The sequence below is a fragment of the Colobus angolensis genome, unplaced genomic scaffold, assembly GCF_000951035.1.
Source record: "Colobus angolensis palliatus isolate OR3802 unplaced genomic scaffold, Cang.pa_1.0 Scaffold81, whole genome shotgun sequence".
Taxonomy (NCBI): Eukaryota; Metazoa; Chordata; class Mammalia; order Primates; family Cercopithecidae; genus Colobus; species Colobus angolensis.
In genome coordinates, this window is record NW_012121932.1 from 8109064 (window position 1) to 8121072 (window position 12009).

Below are 12009 nucleotides of genomic sequence, written 5' to 3' on the forward strand. Positions count from 1 at the left end.
GCGTTCCTGATACTGAAAAGTATTTATATTTGTGTCCCTGTTTCAGTCATTTCTTAATTTTTAGTGACCAAACAAAAGGTACCTAGTTTCAAACTGAAATTTTACTCTTCTCCAATGATACAGTAAATAAAATTAACCCGTGTCTTACATCTCTAATGTGAACAAATAAAGTAGGGCCAAAAGAAGTAGCCATAGCTATTTGCTTCAAGTTTTTAGCATGAGTGAAAGGTTTTCCTGTCATTATTCTAAATGATATATCTTAATTTGTCCCAGCAGTACAACCCAGAGAGTGCCTGCTGCTTCCCCATCTGCTCACAGTATTAGTACTGCGACTCCAGACCGGACCCGCTTTCCCCGAGGGAGCTCAAGCCGAAGCACTTTCCATGGTGAACAGCTCCGGGAGCGACGCAGCGCTGCTTACAATGGGCCACCTGCTTCACCATCCCATGAAACGGGTGCATTTGCACATGCCAGAAGGGGAACATCAACTGGTATAATAAGCAAAATCACATCCAAATTTGTTCGCAGGTCAGTACCAATGTACTGTCATGTTTTGTTTCCTCTAGAGATTATGAAGGAAACTTGACTTTTTTTTAATCTTTATAGTAATTTTCTAAAATGGTTTCATAACATTTCATTAGAGCTGCTCTTTTACAGAGTTAGAAGAAAAAAATCTAGGAAGACATAAAGTATTTTTCCTTAAGAGAGAGAAAGAAAAAAATGGACAAAATGAGATTTTAAAAATCTGTAAAATAAAATGGAAAGAACAAAAACTTGACTTCAAAAATGTGTGTTTTAACAAAAGATTTTTATATTTGAAAGCCTTGATTGAGAAGAAGTGAGTTTACATGTTTCCATCAGATTTATCTTGACAATACTTTTAAATTGCTTACTAATAATATATCATTTACATTTTTTTCTTCTTTGCATAAAAAGCCTACACACCAGAGTCACAGATCACTTATGTAATTTTATATCATAAAACCTTATCATCACAACATAGTAAACGCAAAATGAATACATGTATAGTAAAGGTCTAATCTACTTAAACAATACAATTATACTTTCTAAAAAGTAAGCATACTTACTGTGTTTACTATGCATACATGTACAGTGCACATTGATGATACAAGTTACTACTACAATGCAGGCGGATGTCAATTTCATCTATTCCTGTGTCCCACTAAATGCCTACTTAAGCCCTGCGACAAGCAAAGCGCTGTGTTAGGTGCAGAACAGAATCTAAAGATAGGTAAGACAGCATCTGTGCCCTCCAGATTCTTATAGTCTTGTAAGAAGCAGACAAACAACTAGCTCTGATATAAAGCAGAACATGTGCTAAAAAGTGTGGGCAACATGCTGGATTCCAGAGGAAGATAGAATTGTTTCTATCTAGGGAGACAGTGAAGGCACCCTATCATATAATCATTTCAGCTGAGCCTTCAATGATGGGTAAGAAATAATTATATTTGCTTTAAGAAATACTAATTAAATACTTAGCTTCCAATGTTATTACTGTCCCTAGGATTTCAAAGAGTGGATGTGGAAAAGAGAAGCAGCAGCTTCAGTCTTACTTGCCTTATCATGGAGCTATTTATAGACTTGGTTCATATATCAGTTTGCCCAGTATCACATAGCTGAATTAAAAACTTTTAAAGCCTCAAATGTAACATAAATTTCTAACCATTATCAGTCAGTGACTTTGTACCATTTGGGCAATTACTATGCAGCATGACAACTTGCTACAGAAAGAACTAAAAGTTCACCAACAGAGTCAGCATGGAAGGTAGATCACAGTGTTAGCCGGCCATCTGCAGGGTACTAGTCAGAATATCAGTAGTTTCTGCTTTTGGAATTTGTCTATTTAAGGCCATTTCAAAAAGCCAGTACTTTCTCATGGTTAAGCCAGAATTAATTTTAAAGTGAAGAAAAATAGGTTTGTAGTTTAGTGCTTGATTACTAATTATGCATTAAGCATTGTGCAAAATATTTCTCTTAACTCTGCAACAAAAATTTAGACTAGGGGAAACAGAGTACTGTAGAAAGGAAGTCAGGAGATAGAATGTCAAAGCAAGAAAGTGCCTTAGAGCTGGTCTTTTGGGAGGGTCTGATAAAGGATTGCCATATAGTCATTGAACACATATGTGGAGACCTACATGCAAGGCCCTTTCGTAGGCGCTATTGTACAGCAGCAAGTGAGACTGATGGGGCTCCTGCCTTCCTGTGAGCAACTTAACTGTCTTGAAACATTCTACACAGTTAAAGTGTTTCCCTTGCTTGGCTCTGGTTTTCTCTTACCTCACAGGCTAGCTGTCGCTTCTCAGACTTCTTTACTGGCTTTTTTCAGATTCCCTTGCCTTTCCCCCAGCCTCTAAATATTAGAATGCCCCAGGGCTCAGTCTTTGGACACGTTTTTTTCTCTGGTTTTCCTTACACTCTTGGTGATCTCAGTCGGGCTCATGACATTAGATTCCATCCTGTGTGAACAACTCCCCAGTGTATCTCTAGCCCACATCTCTCTCCTGAACTGCACACTCTTACATCCAACTGCTGCTCAGCCTCTCCACTTAGATACATTATAGACTCTGAAACAGAACATGTTCAAAACTCAGCTCTCGTTCCTCTTCCCATACCTATCCTTCCCTCGTTCTTCACTGTCTTAGGAATTAGCAGCCTTGTCCTTACAGTTGCTCAGACCATAAGCCTTGGAGTTGTCCTTGACAATTCTTTTCCTCATACCACATCAGATCCATTGGCAATTTGTGTGGGCTTTACCTTCACGGCATTTCCAGAATTTAGCTGCTTCCATCACTCCCGCCACTGCCTTCATACTCTGAACCACTATTCATCTTTCACCTCCTCATAGTTCTGCTAGGTTCTGCTAGTTTCTGTCCTTGTCCTCCTCTTCTGTTTCAGCAGTGTCATGTCAATCTGATCATGTCACTCTTAGATTTAAAGCCCCTGATTAGCTTTCGCCTTGCTCAGAATACAATTCTGTGCCCTCGCCATAGCCTGTGGGGCTTTGTGTAACCTGGCCATCCATTTCTGCTCTGACCTCTTCTTCTCCCACTCTTCTTCTTGCCACCTCCACACCAGCCACCCAGGCACCAGACTGTCCTCAAGTACATTAAGCACTGTTTTGGCATTGTGTACCTACTATTCCTTCTGCCTGCAATTCCCTGCCCTGAATACCTGCATGGCTCACTTCTACACCAAACCTTATGATTTTCTAACCATAGCTCATTCTTATATAGGGAATAACCCAATTTGTTCAGTTGAGTATATATTGCTATGTGTAGGTAATTGTTTTTTAAGTGTTAAGTGTTAGAGAGCATGCTGTGCTGCATATGCTGTTAGAGCCAGGTGCACCGTCTGTAGCCCCATCTGCCTCCTACCATGGCTACTTAAAGCAGACTTCCTGGGCTCTTTGAAACAATTGCCAATAGCAGAAATTCTTCCAATGTTCCTGCTGGCATCCAGGTAGGCAGGAACAGGGTATGGGTCAATCGCGATTTCAGTCAATTATAGCAGAGGAAATAGAGTCTAAGGGACATTTCACTCCTAATGCTTTAAGTTTGGCAGCTGTGGAATAGATGTTTGCTAATAGTGAATAATAGAGCATAATATAAATGGGACAGAAAAGTCCAGTGAGATTTTTGTCCCTTCCTAAAGGAATTTTGTCTTAGCAGTGGGAGTCGACAGCATTACTGTCTTGCTTGCCAAGTTGATACACTGCCCATCTGTGTGTATCAGTTCATCTACATGTAACTGAAAATGTACATTTCACTTTGAGCCTGCTAAAAAATGTTTTATTTATTTCAATGTGCTATTATAATAAAAATGGATTTGTATAGATGGCATTGCATTTTTATTATTCTTCCCAATGAAAATGCCAGTTATTAAAAATAGAAATTTAGGAAATTACATTTGAATGTGAGAATACATTTTAGTATTCTTTTAAATTCAGATAGAAAAAATTTTTTTTCATAATATGTTTGTTAAGAAAGGCTTGTATTAGTTAAAGACCCTGAGAGGCATAAGGCATTCATATTCTTAAGAACAATTTAAAATTTTAGAGCTTGGTATGTGGGTATGTTTTATTAATTTGGGGGATAGGAGAGTACCACTGATTTTATTCTTATTGCATAATTTTACATAAATAATAGAAATGTTTCTGGAATGGCTAAAACATTAAGACAACATTAACTTAAGGATTCAAGTTGGTGATTTTTCCCACCATTTAATAGTATCCTCTATCACAAGATATTTAATTACCTTTAAAAATAGCGAAGCATTAAAATTTTGGTAGACTTCAAAAATATTAATTACATGCAACTCAGAACAATTAGTAGTGTTTTCCTGGTTTTATTTCACAGGTGGATATCCAGGTAAGGTTAGTGTTTTTATTTAAGATTGAATCCATGTTTTTAGACTTGCCTACATGGATAGGCTGTTAATTTGCTGTGATATTTTATCATGTGCATGAATTGTTAGCATAACTTCTAAGAGAAATTGCTTATTTAGAAATTGGTATTTATTTGCTAACTACAAAGTTAATGTATATATTTTCTAAATTGAGCGACTACTAAAATTATACATAATTACAAATTTGAAGTTGAATCTTGCTATTGATAATTATTAAGTAGTTTTAACTTTAGATTAAACTAAACCAAAAGATAAATTATGACTTCAAATGAATTGTGGCTGGGAATTGGAAGATTATGAAAAACAATTCTAAACTTTCACCTTATATTGCCTGTTGACAAAAATGAGTAGACGCTCAATAAATGATAAATTACATGCGGTTATGATGAAAAACATGAGAAATAGTCTCAGACTGACTAGAAATAGAAAACTGTCATAGTAGAAGTTTGCTCAACAAGCTAATTTTAAAATAATTTTAGATATAGGTTTTCTTGATATATATTTTACTTTTATCATTAAATCTCAACCTTCACTTTGTTTTGAGGGATCCAAGTGAAGGCGAAGCCAGTGGCAGAACCGACACCTCAAGGTGAGGAGCCACTATTAATACTTCGCTGCTAGGTCCCTGTGTGTGAAAACGTACTTTTGAAATACTTCAAGTACTTAATGGTCATGAATAGATCTAATAACTAGATAGCATGCATATTTTAGATTTTTATATTGGGGTGGGTTTTCATAACGTTACCTAGCATTCAAGTCAGTCAACTTTAAGTTTGTTTTCCAAACATGCATTTGAATTGTGTACTTGGTAAAAAAAAATAGGCTTTCTGTTCTATAAAGTATGTCAAGCTGAAGAATTAATAGATTAAATGTACTGATATTTTTCTCACTAAAGTAATGTAACTAAAATTAGTCTGAGTCAAATAGCACAAATAACACAGAACAGGGAAGGAAGATTTGATATTACTTATATATTTTAGGTGAGAATTCAGTGTTTGACCACATTTAAAAATTCTATCCTGCCATACTTTTGGTGATTTCTTTTTTTGACATTTAATGCTAGTTTGTATATTCATTATGGCAATGGGTTTCATACCTGAGCACAATCAGAATTACAGGGAAGACTTGATAAAAAGATTGCTGGATCCCACACCCAGGGTTTCTGATTCAGGGGCTGAGGCAGGTGCCTGTGTATTTACATTTCTAACAAGTCCCCAGGAGATGCTTATGCTGCTGTTCTAGGGACCACATTATGGACATGTTAGTACTTGTGTTAATATTTTACAAATGGGAAATTTAAGAAATGAAGGCATTAATTTATTTTGAGTGTACACAAGCCTTAAGGGTTGCAACATAAATTTTACAACCAACAAGTATTCCACAGTACAAAAGACTCTGGCTTCATTCAGAAACGATTGTAACTAGCTGAACACAAGCCCCCAGTTTGATTTCTACTTTTCAAATTACTTAAAATATAAAACATAATTAACTTTGGGAAAACTATAGCATTCCTGTGTAGTCTTTTTAACAAACTGTGCTATATTTATATTTAGTAATAATAGTTGAAATGTTTCTTTGTAGAGTTAGGTACCTGAGTCACCATGGTACGGAGCCACAGGGGAGCAAGACAAATATTCTTCACTGTCTTCTGCCTTTTACATAAACATGGAGGACTTGTTCTTAGTCTCTCCCTCACTTAGTCTTCACTTTTGAGCCCCTCCTTGCATTTCATCCTATATTTCCACTAAATTTCCCTCTGAGACATTTAGTAGTGTGTGGCGTTGCAAGTGGCCATTAATAGTTACATTTTTATCCTTTTGATATAACTACATAATTTTACTGCGTTATAAGAATTAGTAACTGATCTTTTATAAATGTTTACACAATACTTTTCACATTCCCTTTTGTTTGGTGGTTGTTGGGTTTGGTTCTATTTTTGCTTTTGAACTAACTTATTGAATACTAACTATAAAGTACTTTCTGGTCATTTAATTTTCACAACAACTAGGTGAAAATGCCTATTTTACAGATGAAAAAAAAACAGCAAGGAACATAGGTGGGATCAAGCCAGTTATAATGAGGTTCTGTCATTTCAGAGAGATGGGGTGATACTGTGGTTAGAAGTACAGGTTCTCAGCCAGAGTGCATGGGTTTCAGCTGTGTTCTACCACTTACCTTACTGTTTGGCTTTGGGGAAGTTACTTCAATTCTGTGTGCTTCCATGTCCTCACTCTGACTGCCTCCTAGGATTGTTCTGAGGGGTAAATGAGTAATTAATACATTTTAGGCACTTAGGGCAGTTCCTGCACCTAGTAAATACTCAATAAATGTTAGTTGTTATTATATTAATATCTACATTTCCAGGAGCTTTCTAGAATTGACATCATCAGTGGCAATGTCTGTGAGACCATGCAGAAAAAAATTTTATTGTCTTAAAGTCATCTTAAGGTGGAATAGAAGGAAACTAGACTTAGAATAATACCCCTGAATTCTAGTCTTTACTTTTCAACTCATTAGCTCTATAACTTCAGAAAACTATTTTTTTATTTCTTTTATTTTTTTTTCTGAGACAAAGTTTTGCTCTGTTGCCTAGGCTGGAGTGCAGTCACACGATCTCAGCTCACTGCAACCTCTGCCTCCCGGGTTCAAGCAATTCTCCTGCCTCAGCCTCCCGAGTAGCTGGGATGGCAGGCGCATGCCACCACACCTGGCTAATTTTTGTATTTTTAGTAGAGACGAGGTTTCACCATGTTGGCCAGGCTGGTCTCAGACTCCTGACCTCATGGTCCTCCCACCTGGGCCTCCCAACGTGCTGGGATTACAGGTGTGAACCACAGAAAAGTAATTCTAAGTTTTCCGGCCGTCAGTTCCATCTTTAAAATGAGTGCTCAGTCAACTGATCTCTCAGGTCCCTTCCAGCATGCCGAATCCACCAGAATTATACATGTGACCTTGGTAAATGACTCTGGTTGGCTTGCAAGCCCTAAGAGGCCTGTGATGTAATGGCTTAGATTCAGTGGGCAAAAAGAGAAAAATAGAGAACATGAAGTACATACTTCCCGTACTTATTAGTAGTCTTTGGAAATTTATTTTCTCTACCTGTTCCTTTCCCTATTTTCTCAAGACTGCATAGTCTGCAGAGCTTTGGGGACTCAAATACCTAGGCTCACACACCTGGAAATAAAGTAAATAATATATATAAAATTATACATGAATATACATTATACTATTGATATAAAATGTATATATATTAATTTAAAATATTTATGCAGTAGATTATAAACTCCTTTCAAGGTACTTTTTTTTTTCTTAAATCACAGAAGTGAGATATGTTAACAAGTTGCAATGTAACATCTCTATTTGGATAATTGTTCAAGAAATTTAATTACAGGATTTTCTGTATCATGAATGATTTATTAACTTTGATGAAGCTATGCAGGTTTCTTTCTATGACTATTTGAAATAGGTTTTTTGTTTCCATATTACTTGTGGGATGCCTGCAATAAGTAAAATTCAGTGAGATTTAGTCATTTAACAAATATGTTAATGATTACTATTTACCCAGCACAGTTCTAGATGCCTGAGATAGATCAGTGAATGAAATAGACAAAATTCCTTGCCCTCCTGGAGTTTACAATCTAATGATAGACTCAGACAATAAACACCCTAACAAATGGGTTAAATAATATGTTAGAATGTGTAAGTGCTATAGAGAAAAATTAAAGCAGGCTAAGAGGGGTTGGCCATGCTAGGATAGGAGTTAGGGTACAGTAGGGCGGTCAAGGGAAGCCTCATGAAGAAAGTGAGCAGAGATTTGAAAAAAGTAAAGGAGTTAGCCTCACAGCCATCTGGGGAGAAGCATTCATGACAGAGGGAACAGTCTGTGCAACAGCCTTATGGCAAGAACATAACCTGTGTGTTCCAGGAATAGCATGGAGTCCATTGTGTTCTGATAGGACTGAGGAAGAAGAAAAATTCTAGGAAATGGGGTGGGGAGAGTAGAAGTTGGAGTGCAAGTCATGGGAAACGTTGTAGACTGTTTAAGGATAGTGAAATGAGAAATCACTGGAGGACATTGAGACGTGTGTTATAATCTAACGTCTTTACATGATTGCAGTACAACATTCTTTCTCAACCTTATCAGGTAAACGAATTATCTTTCCCTCTGAAATTATTATATTCCTCCTATCCAAAAAGGCAGAAATATTTTTTTATATTTCAAAAATGTGTATTTCCAAATAGAATATTAGTGGTCCCTATTTTGTGTGTGCTTGAACAGAGAAATATGGAACGGAAGAAGGTATTAAGTTCTTCACTTTCAGTTGCAGACTTGTTTCCCTCAAGCCACTTATATTTAAGAAAAATGCTATTTTAAATTGACAATATTAAAAGTCAAAACAGATGGCATCTTGAGGTATGTTTCTGTAACAGCAAGGTAACATAAATCTTTGCATCCATCTGAGGGTAGTCTGCAAATTAGGTAGTTTTATTAGGCACTGAATTATGACCACTTACATTTTATGTGCGTTTTGATCTCTTTGCTGAGTGAAATATTTGTTTTCATTCTTTCCCTTTGCCCTCTTCTTCCAGAAGTACATCAGGGGAACCAAAAGAAAGAGACAAAGAAGAGGGTAAAGATTCTAAGCCGCGTTCTTTGCGGTTCACATGGAGTATGAAGACCACTAGTTCAATGGACCCTAATGACATGATGAGAGAAATACGAAAAGTGTTAGATGCAAATAACTGTGATTATGAGCAAAAAGAGAGATTTTTGCTTTTCTGTGTCCATGGAGACGCTAGACAGGATAGCCTCGTGCAGTGGGAGATGGAAGTCTGCAAGTTGCCACGACTGTCACTTAATGGCGTCCGCTTCAAGCGAATATCCGGGACATCTATCGCCTTTAAGAACATTGCATCAAAAATAGCAAATGAGCTTAAGCTGTAAAGAAGTCCAAATTTACAGGTTCAGGGAAGATACATACATATATGAGGTACAGTTTTTGAATGTACTGGTAATGCCTAATGTGGTCTGCCTGTGAATCTCCCCATGTAGAATTTGCCCTTAATGCAATAAGGTTATACATAGTTATGAACTGTAAAATTAAAGTCAGTATGAACTATAATAAATATCTGTAGCTTAAAAAGTAGGTTCACATGTACAGGTAAGTATATTGTGTATTTCTGTTCATTTTCTGTTCATAGAATTGTATAATAAAACACGATTGCTTAAAACCTTGTATAGTTGTCTAGATTTCTGCACATGAATGTACATTTGATGCTTTGATTTGAAAATGTTCTTCCCTGTTACTTACATTCTGGTGGGTTTTTTAAAGTCTTACCTCCATCATGCAATTTTGAAAATTGTGTCCAGAATTAAAAGTGCATAGAAATAGTCTTTACAAAGTTTTAGCATGGACCTTTAAAAATTGTTTTAAAATCATATTTAAATTTAAACCAGAAGCTGAAAAATAGATCAGCTTTATTATACACAAAATTATTACTGCTTATCTTTGCTCTTTTCCTTGTTATCCCACAAGGTTTAGTTGAGAAGATACAAAATGTTTACAGTGTTGGCACTTAGAGTTTTTAAATTCAAGTACATGAAATTGAATAATAGCATTGCCTTGAGCTAACTAAGAAGTACTGGGGAAAAAGTTAAATCTACATCAAGTTTCTTTTGAACTTTGAAGTGTTTTCTGACCCACTGCTAATTGTAGCAACAAAATTTAAAAGAAAAAAAGACATACTTTATCTGGCTGTTATAACATAAATTGTCACGTAGGTTTGCTGCCTTCAGAATACCACAATATAATTGCGGGAATATAATAATATTGGGACTGTTTCATAGCACAAACTCATCTTTACAGTGTTGATCAATGCATCAGTTAAGAAATAATGCCACCTCAGGAATTAACTGGCATTGGAAACATTTGCCTCATTCTCCTCTATCCTCTTTATTCACCCCTGCCACTGTAATATCTGTAAGTACTTAAGAGACTTGTGAGCAAAACATACTATTTATAACAGTATATTATTGATTTATGCTTATGTGGTTGTTGAGTTTGTTCCCATGTAACTCATTTGTTTTAAATATTTTGCCAGGTTTCTTGTATTTATTCCACATCATTATGCCTATAATGTGCCGCGTTGTGATTGGGCATTTGCCTACTTTTCTTTCATAATTAGTGATATATGCGATGTAAAACCACTAGTAAAGGTACATTTTAATACTTGTTATTTTATACTGAATTAGCCTTGGAGGTTGACTGTGCAATGTTATTTACTGTTGTAATTACTGTAATATCAACATATGGGCCCCATCTGCACACTCCTGAAAAATAGAAAGTGTATTCAAATTTTATCAGTTTAAAGAAAATAAAGCTGTGATAAATACTGTAATTCCAACCTACATTAGAAGGTCTAAGTGTAGGTGATGTGCCATTCCATAATGGCTTCCAGACTAGGGTGAATTTTACATTCTGTACTGTACTGTGATGTAGCTTTCTTCTGTAACAGTTATGTTCTAAAATTAAGTGAGGTTTTGTTTTGTTTTGTTTTGTTTTTTGCCTTAGCAAAGGGTGGTGTTTGAAAAAAAATGTGTAGCCCCTTTTTAACCTAGTGTTCATTCAAAAAAAATTGATGCAAATCTTGATTCACTTTCACTGGTGCACACTGAAATTTTACTTGAACAGTTCTCATAATAAAGCACTTGTCTTTTGCTCTTTAACAGAATGTGAATTACCTGTTTTCTAGTACAAAAGTATTCTGTATGAGGAGTTTATTGTATGTGTTCTAAATTTAGTTGGCAAAGGGTGAAGCTGTGAAGGTTTTCAAGATTATTGAAGCTATGAAGGTTTCTTGTCATTATGACAAGAATATTTAATCGTTTTATAGGAATTCCTGTCACTGAAATACTTTTTTAAAAAAATAGACCTCCTGTGTTTTCCACGGTAGAAACTGAGGTTTTTTTTACATTTTCTCACTGTGGCCAACTCTTCTGTGTTTGTAGAAAGGAATTTGACTTCAATATCTTTTATGAACTAAAAATGAAATCTTGATACTCACTTTAGATTTTTCATTTTATGTGTTCATGACAACAAATATTTTCAAAGATTTAGAGGAATTTTGCAATATGTTTGCATAAATAAATACCAGTTTATGTTCACTGGCTATGTGATACCAGGATTTCCTTGGCTTCTGTTGAAATATTATTTGATATGACATCCCTTATATTAAATTAATTATTTTGTGGAAACTGGAGCACAGCATTTTATTTGTTAAATGAAAAGAATAAGATTAAATATACTCCAGAACCTTGATTCAATAATATTCTCTAAGATAGAATTTTATTTAAAACCTAAAAGACCTTATTTTGAGGTGATTTTCACCAACAGTATCATTCCACTGTGGGGCCGGGGGGCGGGGAAGCATACAGTGAGCAGCAAGGCCAATTTACTGTAAACTAGTGATTCCATTGGCCTGTGCAAATTAATCAAGATGACCTCTGCCTTCATTTTCAAAATATCTATTGAAATACCTACTTTGTCTTAAGATACATAAAAGAAATTATAAAAGATGGTTCCA

General features: G+C 35.7%; 1 protein-coding gene across 5 annotated transcripts in view; it reads left to right on the plus strand.

Annotated features, from left to right (window-relative positions):
- Positions 1-11675, plus strand: part of MARK1 (MAP/microtubule affinity-regulating kinase 1) — a 148544-nt gene extending 136869 nt beyond the window's left edge. For 2 of the 5 annotated variants that reach the window (XM_011929463.1, XM_011929464.1), the window contains 2 exons: positions 277-528; positions 9016-11675. In XM_011929463.1, coding sequence (XP_011784853.1) covers positions 277-528; positions 9016-9370 — 607 coding nt within the window. In that variant the 3' untranslated portion in view covers positions 9371-11675. Of the gene's footprint in view, positions 1-273; positions 529-4969; positions 5015-9015 lie in introns of all 5 variants that reach the window. The other 3 variants (XM_011929460.1, XM_011929461.1, XM_011929462.1) reach the window with 3 other exon arrangements.
- Positions 11676-12009: the final 334 nt, after the last annotated feature.